The sequence below is a fragment of the Bombus bifarius genome, unplaced genomic scaffold (assembly GCF_011952205.1).
Source record: "Bombus bifarius isolate JDL3187 unplaced genomic scaffold, Bbif_JDL3187 scf7180000008358, whole genome shotgun sequence".
Classification (NCBI taxonomy): domain Eukaryota; kingdom Metazoa; phylum Arthropoda; class Insecta; order Hymenoptera; family Apidae; genus Bombus; species Bombus bifarius.
The window spans coordinates 272,309-292,124 of record NW_022884611.1 but is presented as its reverse complement, the minus strand read 5'-3'; the positions used below and the strand labels follow the sequence as shown (position 1 = coordinate 292,124).

At 32.0% G+C, this 19,816-nt stretch overlaps 1 protein-coding gene across 2 annotated transcripts in view; it reads left to right on the top strand.

The window, feature by feature from the left end:
- Positions 1–19,816, top strand: part of LOC117212709 (eIF-2-alpha kinase GCN2) — a 29,866-nt gene that overhangs the window by 9,492 nt on the left and 558 nt on the right. The window contains exons 3-13 of one of the 2 annotated variants that reach the window (XM_033457711.1): positions 6,286–6,547; positions 9,755–9,990; positions 10,093–10,390; positions 10,868–11,242; positions 12,022–12,537; positions 13,079–13,248; positions 14,068–14,501; positions 15,038–15,314; positions 15,380–15,893; positions 16,061–16,543; positions 16,720–17,606. In XM_033457711.1, the coding sequence (XP_033313602.1) occupies positions 6,286–6,547; positions 9,755–9,990; positions 10,093–10,390; positions 10,868–11,242; positions 12,022–12,537; positions 13,079–13,248; positions 14,068–14,501; positions 15,038–15,314; positions 15,380–15,893; positions 16,061–16,543; positions 16,720–17,606 (4,452 nt within the window). Of the gene's footprint in view, positions 1–6,285; positions 6,548–8,720; positions 8,823–9,754; positions 9,991–10,092; positions 10,391–10,867; positions 11,243–12,021; positions 12,538–13,078; positions 13,249–14,067; positions 14,502–15,037; positions 15,315–15,379; positions 15,894–16,060; positions 16,544–16,719; positions 17,607–19,816 lie in introns of those variants that run through there. The other variant, XM_033457712.1, reaches the window with a different exon arrangement.

Here is a 19,816-nt window from a genome sequence, read left to right as displayed (position 1 = left end):
CGTGGCGTGCCCACGCCGGGCAGTATTCCAGTGTGTGCTGCGCTGAATCCACGCTCGCATCGCAGTGGTGGCAGCGCCCGGTCGCCTCCTTCCTGATTCGGTGCAGATACTCACTGAAGCAGCCGTGTCCGGTGAGCACCTGCGTCACCCTGTAGGTCAGGCGAGGCCCGCCGCCGTCCAACCAAACGTCCCAGTTTGGAAGGACGGCCCTGAAGACCCTTATCCCCTGTGCACCCGCTCTCGTGTCGAGGCATCTGTCGAGCAAAGCCCGCCGAGCCCGAACCCCGACGTCGGCATCCGCCGGGCCCACCCCGCCCGACACACCCCGAGTGTGGAGGTAAATCTCGCGACACCTCAGGGCCTGCAATTCGAACGGGGGAAACCCGGCGAGCACCGCCGCTGCCGCCGCCGAAATGGTGCGAAAGCCCCTCACTACCCTGATGGCCACCGTCCTGTGCAGCCTTCTGATCGCTAGGAGACTGCGACGGTTGGTCATCAGGTCCTCTGCCTAGATCGGAGCTCCGTAGAGGAGCTTCGATTGCACCACGCCGGCGTACAGCCGGCGCACTCCGACGTCGGGCCCGCCCAGCCGAGGCAGCAAACGTCCTAAGGCGTTCGTCGTCGCCTCAACAGACGGTGCCAGGCGCTCGAAGTAAGCACTGAAGGTCCAGTGGCTGTCTAGGGTTAGGCCCAGATACTTCATGCTGGTTCCGACCCTGATCTCAGCCCCCTCCAGCCTCAGGCGATAACTCGCTGAAGGCGTCCCGTGATCGGCCTTGCGGCAAAACCACATTGCCTCGGACTTCTCAGGGGGCACCCTCAGTCCCAATCCCTTGATCTCGGCGACCACGCAGGCCACCGCCAGGCGGACGGTTCTACCCCATGCCGTGCCCCAGACCAGCACCAACGTGTCGTCGGCGTAGCACGTCAGTGCCAATTTCGGAGGCATCGGCGTCCGAAGCACTGCATCGTACGCGATGTTCCACAGCAACGGACCCAACACCGAACCCTGCGGGACCCCGCGGTGTACAGCCCTCCCGGTCACCCCTCCGCCCCGGACGGTATAGACGATACTCCGGTCCCGGAGGAACGCTCGGATCACACCCCGCAGGTATGCGGGCACCCGATGAAATTCGAGGGCCCGGCATATCGTGTCCCAGGAGATGCTGTTGAAGGCGTTGACCACGGCCAGCGCCACGTAACCACGCCGCTCGGCCTCCTCGACAAGGGAGCGGACGCGGGCGACAGCGTCGGTCGTAGACCGCCCTCTCCGGAAACCGAACTGGCCGTCGTGCAGTCCGGCCACACTCCGGGGAAGTGGCTAGGACTACTATCGAGCCAACCCGATTAAGATTATTGAGGGTCCGCAATAAGGGTGTTTAGACATCTAATAGCTATGTTGCCTGAGGTGTGGAGTCTGGTTTGTGCAGAGAGTCACGGAACGTAACAACAATACTTCTTGATTTATCACAGTCTTTATGTTCGGGCCCTATAATAGTACCAGACCCTGTATAAATAATAACAATAACTTGCAATCACAAGGAACAAACGATTTTATCATGTCACATTGTGCATGCCGGATATATCCGACGTTAGGAGCGAAAGGGTTAAAAAATATTGTAATAAAACTGTTTGAATTTAATTATTCTATATAAATCATTATTTTTTAAAAGTTTAAACATAGAAAATAGCTAAAAGTATGAATTTGGTATTTAAATATTAATATGAATGCTAGAATTCGAAATTGATAATCTTTGTATCTCAAATGAAACTAAGCTATTTTCAAATTCTTCTACTTGGTGCAAATAGTAAAAGCAAAAAAGACATAAAATCGTTCATTATCAGTGTGACTTAGAAACGTGTGCAAATCAAAACGGGTAGAGAGTTTATTTTGGAAAATAAATAGGATGGATTAGAATAATATTTTTACCCATCAAATACAGGAAGATCTTCAAAATTTTCATATTTTAACATTAAAACTACCGACAGTTGAGAGGTAGCTATCTCCACCAAAACAAGTCGAAATTACTGATCTTTAAAAAATACGTAATAATGGAATATTTTAATATTTATTGATTTATTATTATTTTAGAAAAGGAACTACATGTTCTGAGATCATAAAAACTATATAATAACAACTATAATAATAACAATAAGTACAGATAAGTACAATAATGAAGAATATTTAGTACCCAAATCTTTGGTAACAAAAATATTAAAATAAATTTCCATTGGTAAATATAAGAAGTATAATATAGTAATATCATAATAAACGTAATAAGCATAATAGAATAAATGAAATACAAATATATCTTAAATTATTAGGTACAAAAGTTATCATTCGTAACATTTCTTACAAACGTTAACTTTCTTCTGCATGCATTTTCCGCAAACATCGCAAATGATGGTGGTCTTATTATTATTATAATACCCTATCTGACAATTGCGTGAATAAGGTGAGTTCTTTGACGTACCTTGAATCTCAGATGCTCTTTGTTCTACTCGTGATTTTTCATTGTCAGCGGCAAGTTCATCTGCTAATTGAAACGCAAACTCTTTTCTGGATATCTGCTCACCTGTGGTTTCCTTATATAAAATCCAGGCATTTATGCCAGCTAAATCTAAAATATTGAAAATACTTGAAGTGGTCATCTTCTTGATCCCGACTTCACGCTATATTTTTTTGCCATTTGGTCTGCTATATCTACTCCAAATTTTGTCTTATTATAAAATTCGACCGTTTCAGGTACGCCCTTTTTCTAATTTTGACGGCTTTATGTTTTGAGCTCAAGATAAAAACTTCCTTTCTCGGCTTACTTTTATAAATTGAGTGTAATCTCATTTGATGGATACAGCAGCGACGAAAAGCGAACCATGGTATCCTCCTTCGTTTTACAAATTTTAGGGAGTTCTCTCCTGTTTCCGCGTATTGTGCCAACCAGTGTGGTTCTTTTGACTAATAATTTATATGCCAGTGACAAACTTGTAAAAAAATTGTCGGTCATTATGGTCCTTCCCATCATACTTTACGGTTCAGTAAGTTTGAGTACCACAAATTCTTTCCTAAATAAGGAAATCCATTTACAATATATTTTGTTTGAACATCAGATGCCAGCCAAAATTTAATTCCGAATTTGTCGGGCTTATTCGGTAAATATTGTGTAAACCTGCATCTGGCTTTGGTGGGGAAAGTTGCTCGTCTATTGTAATGTTTGTACCAGGTTTATGCCAATTCTGGCTGTTTTCAATAAACTTATCCCATACGGTTGATATTAGTGCAAATTTATCATTTTTCAAACGTTGACTTCTATCATTTTTTTTGTCAAATCGAATAAACTTCAACATTTCAAGAAACTCATTCCGACTCATTGTGCTGGAAAAGAAGCTTGGCCCCCATTTTGTATTCCACAAATATGAAAGTTTCAAATTTTTCGCTTCGTATGCTCCCCGTGCGTACAATATTCCAAGGAATGCTTTCAATTTTGTTTCTGTAAGGGTCCATTTTTTATCCAAAACAAGGTTTCCGATTTGGTGCAAGATATTATACGTTGCAACATATGGCTGTCAATTATAGGGAAAGTGCGCTAATTACCTTATCTTTCATGATGTTTCTTTTTGCATATGCTGTGGGGCCGGATTTGGCCTAGCTTGTACACTTTCAGTTTCATTTTCAGAACTTGGAAACAGCTGAGCACGTATTCTTTTGCGTACATTCAAAATGTTCTCTGGCTCACTTTCTGAGGACTCATTTTCTTTGTCACTAATGTCACTATTACCGTTATCACTACAAATTTCAATTTCTTTTTCCTCTGGTTCACTTCCATCACACTCAGAGAATTCACTATCTTCGATATCAGAGCATCCCACTGGTATCCTTTTCAGTTTTTGCAACAATTCGGATGCTTTCAATTGTTTACTTATTTTCAAGGCTTGTAAAATATTGCTTTATAAAACGATAAATCAGATCTTATTCCAACGACTGTGCTCTACAGAATGACCGTGTGTAACGGCAAGAGCAGCTATTCCTATTACTTTGTACGTTACTTTACGGCTGTGTTTATGTAAACAAACTTTTATAGATAATATAAATTATATCTAGATATCTAATACCCCATCTAAATAAACGAGTCCGGTTTCAGTAAACAGATTATAGAATTCTATTACACTTATACCAGTACCAGCCAATATGTCTGGTCAATTTCACTTGTACTGATATAAGTAGCCATGATACAAAATTTCTTTTATATTAAATGAATAAAACAAAATTAAAGTTTATTATATTATTCCTTTAACTACCCCTGCAAAACTCATTACATCATTGCGGAAAGAAATATATCATGAAATAGGAATTTTAAGATAAAGTTGTCAAATTAGTCATTTTGACCGGCCTGGTAAGGTGATTTGCGTCGAGTTTAATCGTATATATTTCTTCTATTCTTATCTCCAGATTTTTTTCATTCATTATCTCCCGACATCTCCGTTTTATTGATATAAAATATCTTGATCAAGATAGGTAATGCTAGTAATAAGAAATAAAATAGACTGCACATAGGAGTCTGTTTAACATTGTATATATTGGATTGGCAACTAAGTGATTGCGGATTTTGTCATTAGGTGGAATTGACAAAATCCGCAATCATTGTCAACCCAATAATTTGAATCGCAATTTTTCATGACTAGCTAATCTGTAAATATGTAATTGTTCTCGAAGTTTTTCTATATTATGTCAATACATTCGTTGTATATTTTATAGTGAAATATTAGTCCTCAATAAAATATGTTACATGTATCTGAATTGAGAGCTAAGGAAGTTAAGTGGTTGTTAAATATTAAATTGTCCCAAAAGTTTATTTCGTTTTATAAGGAAATAGTAGTTGCACAATATTTTTTGTTTTATATTATTTTATTGAATTGTGTGTTGTTACGTTTTGTCTGGCTCGTTTTGGTTGCGTTGCCGTTAATTTTTGAATTTAGATTAAATTGTAGTATTGTCTGTTATTTAATGCGATTTGAAATTAAATTCCACGTTTCGGCTAACCTGCTATGCGCAGGAGTACTGGCACAGGAGAGGATTAAAGTTGGATAAAATAAATGTTCCCTTAATCCTGCTATATTATTAGACAAATATTCTTCACAAAAAATGTTTATTCGTATTCTAATTGGATATTGACAGAATAGTCGTTGAAATTTCGAATGCTCGGAGTTACAATCGTTCGCAATACGTTTTCGCTCTTATTAATTACAAGATTTTAATTTTGATAGATTTTCGATAGTTTACAAATTGACAAATACAAACACGTCGATTAACAAGACTAACAAGAATTGGAAACTAATAAAACAAAGAACTAGAAGCTAAAGAACTAAAGGACTAAAGAACCTGAGAGCAAAATTAAGAGCTAAAGGAATTAAAAGCTGAAAAACTAAGGAACTAAAGAATAAAAAAAACAAAGGAATTGAGAAATTAAGAGCTAGAGGAATTAAGAATTAATCACTATGAACAAGAAATTACTTGCCAGGAAATGAGAACTGATCGCCAAGAACTAAGGAGTTAATCACCAAGAACTGAGAAAACTAATTACACAAAACTGAGGAATTAACTACTCTAAAACTAAGGAATTATTACCGCTTCTTCTATGTCGCTACGCTTATTTATATTTAGGTCTACCGTGGAGGGGTTGTCATGTGACGGGTTATTCCGTGGGGGTTGTGAGGTTCGAATTTGGTTTATATACAAATTGTTAAAATTTATTTAAATTTCAAATTGGAACGCTCACTCGTACTATTGGTAGTTTTAGCCTACGTTACGACGCGTGCGCAGCGCGGGACGTGACAGTGTATTGTCTATTACAAAACGAATCAGGCATAATTCAATAAAATAATATAAAACAAAAAATGCTGTGCATCTGTTATTTCCTTATACAAACTTTGGGACAACTTAATACTTTAATAAAAACGATTTTTAATTTGAAATTAGACTGAAAAAATTTTGATTAATATGCAGGGTCTGGACATTTCCAGACATTATACATACATGCCTACATGTTAAATACACACACACATGTACATACATACATACATATAAATATGTTTCGGAAATATAAATGCGAGAATTGCACAAGGTAGGATAGTTGTGAAAATAGATCGGTGAAATTTAATGTTTAAATTTTAGACTTTAATATAATTTAACCAAATATGAATGTATATTAAATCTAATCGACATAACTTAAAGTTATGTGATCTGTACTACGAAAACTGTTTTTACGTTTTTTATTACATAACTTGCAGAGTACCAAACATAGAGTTGGAAAATAGCAGAGGCTTATCTCATCAACAAGTTGCAGTATTATATGCCGAATTAGTGGAGCTAACAAAACAATTACAGGGAGAAGTAATGATCTTTGAATTAACGCAACATGTTCAGAAATATTTACATGAGAATAATAAACCAAGTTACAGTAGCTTTTATGAAGAAATGGTTTCACGACGTCAAGAAAAGATCGAATATGAAATGTTGGAAAAGCAGTTGAAAGAAGATAAAGAAAGACAGGTTAGATACGTATATTATATAAATCATATTGTAATAAAATGAATAGCTGAGATTACTGTCTAAGTTTATTGTCCTACATCATTCTGTACTGCAACAACCTGTTCCTTCAAAAGGACAAATTATATGAATCAATGAATATAAATAAATTATTACATTACAAGGATGTTTGACCTGCCAGTTTTATAAAAACACATAATTTTAAAAGACGCGATTTTTTTTTTATTTTTTGAAATGAAATGAATGAAACGACTAAAACATATTCTGTAATTCTCGTATTCTATCTATTATAAAATTAATAACTTCTAAAATAATTATCTTTGTTATGATTATAAATCGTTGTAAATTAAAAATTAAGAACCACGAAAGTTTAACTGCCATATGAATATGAGAAATCTTTATTAATTTTAATTTTTATCATTACCTTATTGTTTTTATAAATTATTTTTGCATTATGATAAAAATAAATATTTTGGTATTTTGAATAGTTTTGTTCAAGGATTCTATTATAGAAAATAAATTAAATATGTGTATTTGAAAATATTGTATAATAATCGCTGATTGTAAAAAATCATAAATATATGACGAAGCAATTGTATACAATTTGTTATTTTTAAAGTTGATACTTTTTTCACAATCTTTTTGTATTAATTTTAATTTATTAATCTAACAATCTAATTTATTTTAAAGTAAAATTACATATTTTTCAATTAATTTAAATTATCCATTAAACACGTACAAATTATTAAGTGTAGATACAGCGAAATTTTAATATTACATTTTATAATTTCATATAAGGACACAAATAGGGTGGGGTAATGACTTTAATCACTTTGAATATCTCTGAAGGAAGCCATAATAATTTTCTTATAAGCTGAGAGTTTCCGGAGATTTCGAGAGCACTTCCATTTCTTTAATTACTTACCGATACTTCTTTAAGTACATTGTTATTGAAAAAAAGGCAAACGAATCAAGCGGTAAATTTGACGATCCTTCGACATTTTCAACTGGCAACGGTTCGATATGGAGATTTAAAAAACACCAAGCAATGATATAGAGTCAAAATTTGTCAAAGATATCCTACAATGCCTTAAAGACTAAAATATGCATAGATCTAGATAAATTCACAAAATGGATGAAACATCTTTGTTGTGCTAGTATGGACTCTTCAGTAAGGCTCACCTAACAGACCTATACCTTAGACACAATGAGAGAAGAGAGAGAAAGTGAGTGTTTCGTCCAAGATCTGCTATGGACTCTTCAGTACATCTTTGTTGTGAAAAGCTCTTCTAGATCGAACGTTAATTCGTAGGATAGAAAAAAGGGCATATGAAATCCAAATACAAGAAGATCGAGTAACGGATTTTATGTAAATGCAAGTGGAGTTTATAAACTACATCTTTTTATTCACAGATACGAGAAACCGAAAGCGCTCAAACATGTCAAATGAATTACCCGTTGTGTCCAAAACTAGGAAACAGATTTTGATGAATTGCAATGTATAATATTTGCTGATTGTTTGTAAAATCATTCCAAATCCATTATAAAAAGTTCAACTGGAAAAATGAACTTGCAGGCGAATGTCGTTATTAGCATGCAATTGTGTCTCTCATAGGATATGAGCACTGGATAGACTAAATACCGATTATGATGTCGACGTCGTGTACCTTCTTGAAAATACCACGAACTGCTTCTTTCAACCGAGGAATCAGAAAATAGTAACAAAATTCAAAACTTTGTTTCATCATCGTACGCTAAGAGAAATCTTAGACTTTCCTCGCACTGATTTGTTAAAAAAAGCTTGAGGCGATATATTACCCTTTAATAATTATTTTTCATTGGAGCGATTCCTAAACAACGTTGTGAAGAAAGAAACCATAAAGCAAGAAACAGGGGTGGAGCATGTTTCAAATATATTCAGTATTACTGGGATCAAAGAAATAATTGCCACAATTATTCAGTAAAAAGTGTCCGTAGATGAAATTCAGAAATGGTCTTACCGATCTGTGAATAAATTGAAGATAAGGTACAACAAACGGAAAATGAAATGATAAAAAATAGCGTCATCACCAAATCAGAGAAGAAACCGTTGTTAGACAAGAAGAAAACCAAACACATTAATTTATTACTACATGCCGGAAGTCAGACACCGTGTATATAATTGCAAGTTAATACACTGAAACTCTACTATGAACAAGTGTGCCTAAAACACCTTAAGAAAATGTCCTAGGTGAAGAAATGTATCCTCGACAGATGCGAGTAATTACATAAAAAGGTGGTAAGTAATAGCTTCTTAAATAATTAATTATTTCACTATATGTATACATATATATATATATTTGTTTATACATAATTGTTATCAAATTTTTTATATCAACCCGACTTAAGAATTGGACAATGTTTGATGTAGTACATACTTGAAATGAAAGATACTTAGAGGATTGCATTTCAATTAATCTTATCCGGAAAATTGTACTCTTCCACTGATAATATTTTGGTGAATGTAACATATCAAATTTAAAAAAACTAATTCTTCCGATGAAATGATTCATGTTTTGTGTTTATCTTATATGTATACATATATCGTAGGACTAAAAAATATGCAAAAATATATACAAGATATTACACACAATTGGTTTAAGCTATAAATCTAAAATAGTAGAAAATAGACAAAATTAATTGAATGATGCATGACTCGGTGGATATGTCCATTTTGGAAGTGTAGGCGTTCTGAAGATTTTAATTATACATAACTAGATATGACTGTAATTTTTGTACATAATTTATTATACAAATCAAGATGCATCGTATTAAAGATAAGAAAAACGTAAACATAAGAATACAACGTTACTTTTTTCGCGTTTGTCGTACCATAAATTCTATAAACCTCGTTAATGCCGAGGCTCTCTCACACGGTCTCGCTGGCGTAAATGGTAATTTTAATAATAATTATATTCGTCAATTTATAAAAAAATCTATAAATTTTCATTGAAAAGACTTATTTCGATAATATTGCAATTACAATTATTTTAATTAATAAACATGGCAAGTCAAACATCCTTTTACCTTTCTTGTTTTTAATGTTCAAATTACAATTTCTGTAGGCTACTACTATTCTACACATATAATTGTTCTAATCATATTATTATTGATCATTTCAAAAATATATCTGTTTTAATGCAGATATTGTATCTAAAAAAATAATTGCAGGTATTGCAGGATGAAATCCAAAAAAGGCAAGAAGCTTTAAAAGCTGAACTTCGTAATCGGAAAGAATCTATTCGCTTATATTGTGATCGATCAAATAATCCTTCTCAATCAATACCATCATCTCCACAAGAGAGATCACGGATTTATTCTCGACGAAGATGTGCTAGTAGTTCTGAAAGTTCTGACGGTTTTCTATGCGAACATAGGGGCACAAAATTATTACACTTTGATCATAATAGAGGTATATATTTTGGTAGATAACTTTAGTCTGTTGTCTCAAACTTGTGTATTAAAAAAATAATTCAATTTTATTAATTTCTATAACGTATAATAATTATAGGTGAACGACAAGTGTACAGAGCAAAATGTATGGGTCATAGTACTAAGGGATCAGTCGTTTATGCAGGTGTGGATATGACAACTGGAGAATTGTTTGCAATTAGTGAATGGACATTAAAAGTAAATAATAAAATTGAAGAAAATAATATTCAACATATCATGAAACAAGTAGGAAGCTTAGAACAAGAAGTAAATCATTTACATAAATTACATCATCCAAATCTTGTACATTATTTAAATATGAAGTATCTGCAGGAGGAAGATGATGTACTTATTTATGTTCTTCAAGAATTTGTGGTAGGTATAATGATATTTAGTTATAATGCAAACCAAAGGTACAATATTTGTAATTATAATTATTTGAATTAATTTTTCTAAAAGTGAATAAATTGAAGAACTATGTAAAATATAAGGGACTCGTAAAATTCGTATAATGCGGATTCGTATAACATCACACTCATAGTCCATATACATAATACATGTGGTTCGTATCATATAAAGCTGTTTCCTATAACGTGGAACCTATCCCTTGCATTATACGAAGGCCCACTGTATTGTATGAAATATATTTCCTGAAATAAGTTTCACTTGTTAAGTTAAATAACTTAAATTTTATACGTTTAAATAAACTTTATTCTATAGCTATCTTAACATTTCAATATTTATGATAAAGTTCATTTATTTCGAAAAAATTACAAAATTATTATATCTGTAAATACAAATACATACATACATTTTCTAATAATAGCAACTATGTTAATTATCGGATTTTAGATAGGTACGAGTTGCTCCTTTTTTTTACTGGAAAATATCGCAGTAGACATCGATTTCCTGCGATATTTGGCAACTGGCATCCTTTCTGCTTTACGATATCTCCATGAGAATAACGTTGTCCACAAAGATCTACGTGATACCAGTATCTATATTGATAACACAGGAGTAGTTAGATTATCAGATTATTCTTTAAATAAAAGATTGTCTGATATTTATCAGACATGTACAATAATCAAGCCTGAACCAGATTTTCCGAGTGTACAAGGCAGAGGTGGAAAAAAGGCAGATATCTACCGTTTTGGTGTTCTTATGTTTTCTTTATTAAAAGGAATCATAGTTTCTGGAGATAAAATTGATCCAACAAAAATTGTACAGGTGTGTTTATCTACATACAGAATACAAATAATCTGAATATTTAATATAAAATATAAATAAAAAAGAAAATTTAATATAGCTAAATATACAACATATAGAAAGAAATTATTATAATAAAAAATATTTGAGGGTAACCAAAAAGACTTAATTTATTAAATATAATAATATTTATTGTACTCTAGACTACATGTTTATTATACGGACGTTATTTGGCATACTTCACAATTTAAATGTAGAGACCTATGCCTTTATTTAGTAAACATACAATCAATTTCACTTTACTGTTTGCTAATAAAGCTTTATAAATGTGAAATGCAGACGTTTGCTAATAAATAATTATGCATTTTATTTCAGTAAAATTTTAAGTAAAAGGTTTAAATAAGAAATTATATATTAACAGATTCTTTATTTATTCTACGCTTCAACTTTAACAAAAATTGATAATATCATGTATTTATATGATGTATGACATATACATATTGTTAAAAAATTCCTATTATCTCTCTTTAATTAATTCGAATAATAATCAAATGATCTTAGATATAAAATACTAGTTATATTATTTTGTCTTCAGACTTGAATCTGTTCATTATGTACATTTCGTAAACAATATAATTTCCACAGCACGCCTATAAATAACCAAATTAAATACTATTTTAAAGCAAATGATTTCTATCTAAGTATAATTATTTTAAATAAATATTTAAGTAAGAAGAAACAAATGAATCACATTTTACTCATTTCTTCTCATAAAGGAATCAATTTTTTAATTGTTTTAGCTTGATCTTCAAGATTTCTTATTAAAGTGCCTTATCAATGATGAAAGAAAACGTTGGTCAGCCGAACAACTATTACAACATTCGTTTATAAAGGCGCCTTTAACCCATGCATTATCGCCCCCAAAAATACCACGGAGAGATGAACAAGAGAATCATGAACCAGAAGAACCAGATACAGATATTAGACAATATGTACCTCCATTAGGAGGTCAATTAAGAATTACGAATGAATTCGAAATTCTTGAATGGCTTGGTAGAGGTGCTTTCGGCGATGTTCTAAAAGTGAAAAATAAATTAGATGGTGGAATTTATGCTATTAAAAGGATAGAATTGAACCCAAAAAATAAACAACTTCACAAAAAAATTACCAGAGAGGTGAAATTGTTATCTCGGATGAATCATGAAAATGTAGTACGATATTACAATTCATGGATAGAAAGTGCTATAATAACTGATGCAGTAGAAGAACGTGCATCCATGACATTTTCTGAAAAAAAGAGTCCAGAGCTGTTTAATGTAATTGTTATATCTATATTATTTTATTACTTAATTTTTTTAATTTGAGGATTCCTAGATATTCGAATTTGAAATTTAATCGTTAAAATTTTATTTTATTTTCTACTTGTTTTCCTAAACATTGCGATAGTCTGTATTTGTTTTATTTTTGAATAGTAATATAATATTTAAGATTTTAACTTAAGATTTTTAGTAACTAATTTTTAGTAACTAATTTCTTAACTTGTAGTGTGTCACATACCATGTAATGATTTATAGGAAACTACTTTTATATATATAAAAGTACTACTTTTATATAAATATTAGATTGTCCCAAAAGTTTCTTTCGTTTTATAAGGAAATAATTCGGTTATTCTATTCTAACAAAATGGATCACACATAATTTAATAAAATAAATATTTTATAAAACAAAAAATGTTGTGCATTTATTATTTCCTTATAAAACAAAAGAAACGTTTGGGACAACCTAATAATTAATTTTGATATCAGATGCGATTGTTGATCAGTCATGATAATTTCGTGAATAATTTTTATCTTTTAGCATTTAATAACGGATGATATTGAAAAATTAGCACCACCAATACCAATACACGAGGTTGAATGGAATGTTTCATACAGATCTCGAACAAATACAACACTTCCAGCTGACAGCGATGAGGATAACAGTGATGCGTCCAGTGACACTGACAGTGATGAAGATTGTGCGTTTTTGTAAGAGATTCATTTTTGAAATGATGATTTGTAGGTGACATATCTTTATATTACAAAAATACTTTCTCATAAAAATAAATCATGAATTTGGAAATATATAAAGATTAAAATTACATACATTTTATTCTAAAACAAAAATATTAGTGACAGAGTTGTTTACATTCAAGAAACAGATTCTTTTTTGAATAGATATATAAATAGGTGCGAAATTTACGTATTAAATGTTAAAAATCTAAAATTAACAAACAAATTAACAATTAATTTCCATTCAATTATACATTCCAGAATTTAGAAAGCATACAATAATTTATTACTTTATATAATTAATTCATTGGAATAAAAAAAATGAAAAAATTATGTGTAATTGAATATGCTTTAAAGTATAGAATAAGATGTATAATTTTTGTCCATAGGAACTTAAAAATTAAGCATATCGAAGTATATATTCACAACATATATACATATACAGGGTGGTTGGTAACTGGTGGTACAAGCGGAAAGGGAGTGATTCTACGCGAAAAAAGAAGTCGAAAATATAGAATAAAAATTTTTCGTTTGAGGTTTTGTTTTCGAGAAAATCGACTTTGAATTTTCGCTCGGTACGCGTGCACTTTATCGCGTCTCGTTATAACGGATCTCACTGTAGATCGTTGTCTCGATGGAAAAATTAAAAAAAAAATTTTTTATTCTATATTTTCGACTTCTTTTTTGCGTAGAATCACCCCCTTTCCGCTTGTACCACCAGTTACCAACCACCCTGTATAATTTATATTAATTGAACCTTATGTTGTTACGAGTAATTTGTAACAAATTTTCCAGAATGCAGAATCTTCTAAGAATGGATTCTTCTGATAGCATAGAATTTGTAGGAGATACAAATTATCAAGCATCTGCATCAAATATAAAAAGCGATGAAAATGGGGATATGAATGAATCAAAAGAAACAGTCAGAGAAATTCCATTTATGTATATTCAAATGGAATTCTGTGAAAAGAGTACTCTTCGGACAGCAATTGATAATGGAGTTTATGAAGATCAAGAAAGAGTGTGGAGATTATTTCGAGAAATTGTGGAAGGTCTAGCACATATTCACCAACAAGGAATGATACATAGAGATCTAAAACCAGTAAATATATTTTTGGATAGTAATGACCATGTAAAGATCGGAGATTTTGGTTTAGCAACTACAAATATACTTTCATCCTTTGTACAAACAATGGAAACTGATAAAGAATCTCAAGGTTTTGAAAAGGGTAAATATCTTCACAGCGACGATTAATCTTCTTTATGTACTATTCTTCTATAGGTATTTTCACGTATATACAAGGTGTTTGGCTACAAGTGTAAAAATATTTAAGGGGCGATTCTTGAAGCTAAAATAAGATGAAAATCAAAAATAAAAGAATTGCGTTTCCGGCTTTGCTTTTTACAGTAGGCAGGTATAATGTTTAATCTACGATGTTCCTTTCAAAACGTCGCGCAGCGTGGTTTACACGGTTTACAAATGTCACAATCCTCTTCTCTACGACTTGTACGAGGTAAACTGCCGCCCATGTATCGTTCGATTTGAGCATCTCTGTGCACTTCGCTGCTTAGGCTGATCTACTTTATCTTTGTGTAAGGATATTTCGGCTAATTTTTAATTGTTAATAACTAAAAACAAAGCCTAAAACGTAATTTTTTTCATTCTTGATTTTCATCTTATTTTAGCTTTAAGAATCATCCCTTAAATTTTTTTACACCTGTAGTCAAACACTCTATATATAATGTATTATGTAATATATTTCAGGGATTAGTTTTGGCACAGAAGATGTTGGATCTCTCACAGGACAAGTAGGCACAGCACTTTATGTAGCTCCAGAACTTACAACAAAAGCAGCAAAAGCTATTTACAATCAAAAAGTTGATATTTATAGTCTTGGAATAATATTGTTTGAAATGTGTTACAAACCTCTAACTACAGGAATGGAACGAATTAAAGTTTTGCTTAATTTACGATCGAAAGAAATTATACTTCCATCAGAAATACAACAAGCTGATATGTCACGACAAATTCATATTTTACGGCATGTAGTACAGATTAAAATGAATTAATTTAAAATACGTGTTAATTAATTCTCGGTCATTACAGGTGGTTATTAAATCATGATCCTAGTCAACGGCCTACTGCTCAAGAACTCCTTTCTTCGGAATATTTGCCTCCTGCCCGACTTGAAGAGACGGAATTGCAAGAAATGATCCGGCGCACTCTTTCAAATAATCAAAGCAAAGCATATAAATATTTGATTTCATGCTGTTTCACGCAGGAAGTTAGTCCTGCAGACGATATTACTTACGATATGAATTTACCTAGTAGGGGGCATATTAACTTTATTGCTTGGAGAAAACATCAAGAAGGAGTTAAAAGCAAAGTAATCGAGATTTTTCAAAGACATGGTGGTGTTTACTTAGGAACTCCTCTATTGATACCAAAATCGCATCAATTCTGTAGCTTTTCAACTTCCAGTGTAAAATTAATGACTCGTAATGGAAACATTGTTTGTATCCCTCATGATTTACGCGCTGCGTTTGCAAGATACATAGTATGGAATAATGTACCACATATTAGAAGATATGCAATTGAAAGAGTCTTTAGAGAAAAAAAGGTATAATTTTACTAAACAGTTTATATCATCGTAAAATTACTCTATTAATACGAGATGTTTATTTCTTATTGTATTCTAAAAGCAATTAAGGAATAAACCATTGATTTTTTTAAGTACTTAAATATTATATAAGTTAGCAAAGTTTCTATATTTCATATTATTTTTAGGTATTGGGCTTTCATCCTAGAGAACTTTACGAATGCGCATTTGATATAATAAATCCTACCCCTGATAATCTTCTAATGGAAGGTGAATTAATATACATTGTCTGGGAAATCATCAATGAATTACCTCCATTGCAAGAACGAAATTTTACTATTCGTTTGAACCACACTTCTTTACTACAAGCTGTATTAATGTATTGTGGAGTAGATAAAGAAAAATATCAAGATATTTATTCAATCCTTCGAGATGCACGTGATGGAAAATTTACAAAGTTTCAAATACAGACACATTTAATAAGTTTATGTTTGACTGATCAGGCTATGGAGACATTATTCAATTTGTTTGAAACGGAAAGTTCTGTTGCTAAAATTCATAGTGTTTTAAAAACAATTACGCGAAGAAAAGGAGATGCTGCTGCTTTAGCTAGAGAAGGACTGAAGGAAATTGAGATAGTTATGGAAAATATTGAAACACTTGGAGTAAAGGTAAAAATTGTACTATATTAATAAAATCATATTTAAAATATAACTAAAACAATTATTTGTGATTAAAGAAGTTTCTTTTGTTACATATATCATCCTATAATTTTTATTCTAAAGGTAAACATACAAATATTATATAAAGGTGTAATAAAATTTGAATTCTTTCTCTTTTTTAACAGTGGCCTGTACTGGTTGTACCTCTTCTAGTGCACAATATAAATCAACATAGTGGTATAATTTATCAAATTACCTACGAAGTTAAGCGGCGTAAAAAGAAAGGTGGAGAAGAAGTAATAGCAGCAGGAGGTCGTTATGATAAAATGCTTTCTTCTTTTAAAAAAATTCTTGAACGTACAGGAATGGCCAGTAAAGAAATTAAACAATATGGCGCAGGAATTAGTATCTCACTAGAAAAACTTGTTTCTGCAGTCTCGGAAACTTCAGAATCTTTAGAATGCAGATACGGTATCGACGTTGCCATTTCTTGTATGGGCAATCATCATCGAGAAAAGGAGATGATCGATCTCTTAAAAGAATTATGGAGTCTTGGACTCAAAGTTACAATTTTAGATCTGGTTTCCCTTGAAGAAATCCTTGAATATTGTCGAGAAAACTCTATCAGTCACGTTATTCTTTTAAAAACCGGAGAAAAAGGGAACATAAGAATTCAAAGTTGGGAACGTGACAGGTATCAAGAAAAAAGAATGAATAATCAAGAAGTTGGAGAATTTTTTCAAAGATTAGATAATTCGATACCTGTTTTAAATAGATCTGAAAGCAAAACAGTAACAAATGATTGTTTTTTGAGTAATAACAATCCAGTTAATGTCAATATTAATTTTATTTTATCCGAAAGAGACAAACTTTCTGGTAGTTCTAGAAGAAGTCTAAAAAATTCTATGGTTGCACAGATGTCTACATATTTCCAGAGGATTTCACATAAAATTCCAATTGAAATATTTGCGTTATTTTTAGAAATGAGTGTTATAAGAACAATAATAAGTTTCTTAGAAATTGATGAGGAAGACCAAGATTTTCTAAAAAGTATACAAATTATCATAGACAAGTAAGTTGTTGTTATTATTTATTACTTATTTATTTATAAAATCATATTAAAAAATGAAATTTAAAAAATTAATGATCCTTAATTTAGTCAAATTTCATTTGAATGCTATAAATTAAATTCTGTTTGTGTATCTGTATATAAGAAAAAGATATTATGTATAATAGAATAGAATTTCTGAATTGCTTTTATTATAGCACAAATTTATAATAATATTTTTAACCCTTTGCCGTTGGATATCGCTATAGTAGCGTTATTTAAAATCTGTCTTTAAAGTCGGATGGCGTCACTATGGCGATATAATCTTTTTCTATGAAGAAAAGGTAACATAGGTATATTGAAGAGATATTGTAAATATTTATTATTTTTTACCATCTCTTTTTAAGTATTTCTAAGAAATCTTGCAATTTAGTTTTTAAAAATAATTTCATTTGAATATCCAGTACATTTTTGTATTGAAGAAACAATTTGTAATCAATTTTGTGTACTAAGGAAGGTAATTCAAGATATTCTCTGATATTCTATGTGCAAGATTACAATATTTGATGTTAAGTGTATTTTATCAGTATAATGTTATTCCTAAAATGATTCCTAAAAATGACAAAGAAGTATAATAATGATTTTCGTACTATTGAAAGTGATGATGGCTTTGAATTTGAAATGTATGATCAAAATATGAATATTTCTAATGTAAATAATGATAGTGAAACTAGTGACAGTAATATAATTTCTGCCAAACAATGAAAGATAATAAAGGCTGAAAGTTATAATGAGGATGGTGAAAATAATAAAGAAGAGCATGCAAAAGAAATAGAAGATTTTGGTGAAAGTAATGGAGAATATTACAGAATATTAAGACAATTTGCCATTTACTTTTGATTTTAAAGCTTCTCCATGAACAGTAAAAGCACAAGTACCACAGAGTATAAAAAAATTATTGGACTTTTTAAAGTATATTTTATTAATATATTAATAAAGAATATAGTACAAGAGATAAATGAGTATGCAAAAAGGAAGATAAGTGAAAAGCAACTGTCCAAAAACTCAATTTGGTATTCGTGGGTGGATGGGACATGAAAAATTTATAACTTATGTTGGTGTAATCTTAATATGGAAACAGTGCCATTTGCATTCTCTCAAATTCTCTCAAATTTTTTAGACATTACATCTATACATCAATCTTTCTCAAGGCAAAAATTTGAAAATCTCTACTTAAAAGGTAGACAATTTTCTACAATATATCAACACAAATTTTGCAGAACATACCTGGTAAAGGTATTTGTGTACATGAATCTGTAGTAAAATTTAAAGAGAAAATAACCTTTGTAACATACAATCCAAACAAACATACTAAATGGAATATTGATACAAATTTACGTATTAACGGATGTGGAGATTGGTTATGTTCATTCAATCTTACTCTATTATAATAGTTTGTTAATTAAGAAGCCGCTCAAACTAGGACTTACGATTAATTCTCGAATTACATTGACGTTAGTTAAAAGAATACTGATTAACATTCCAAATGTTGAAAGTTATTTAATAGAAACTACTTTACAAGTATGCCACTTACTGATGAGCTGAAATTAAAAATTCATTTAACTGATACTATAATGCCAAATGGAAAATATTTTCCAGCTGCTATTAAAGAACTTAAATTTTTGGGAAAGTCTACTGTGGCATATAAGAGAAATAATACATTACTCTGCGCGAAAGCGCAAACGAGTTGTAACTTTTCTTATTACCTATGATGAAGCAAGAAAACAATCCATTAAAAGAAACATATGTTGTGATGATACAGTAGGTATAACAAGGCCTATTATCGCTATAAATTATATGAAAAAAATACGAGCAATAGATCGTGTTGACCAATATGCACCAACTTACTGTTTCCTCAAGAAATCGTTATTTTGGGAAGGATATGGAAATGTACATTATCAAATTGTATGTAATATATAAAGCCATAAAATAAAATAACCATGAAAAATCGCTAACACGTACAAAATCTATAGAACTACTAATTGCAAATTAGTGGAATTGTTAGAAATACAATTAGTAGAAAATCTTCGGCAAGGCCGTTCATCTAGAACGCAACCTTCAATCTCACATGCAGAAATTAAATTAAATAATACACTCCATATACTTCATTCAGGAAGTAAACAAGATTGTGCAGTAAGTTCGATCAGAAGAATCCCAGGAGGAAGATGAGAAAC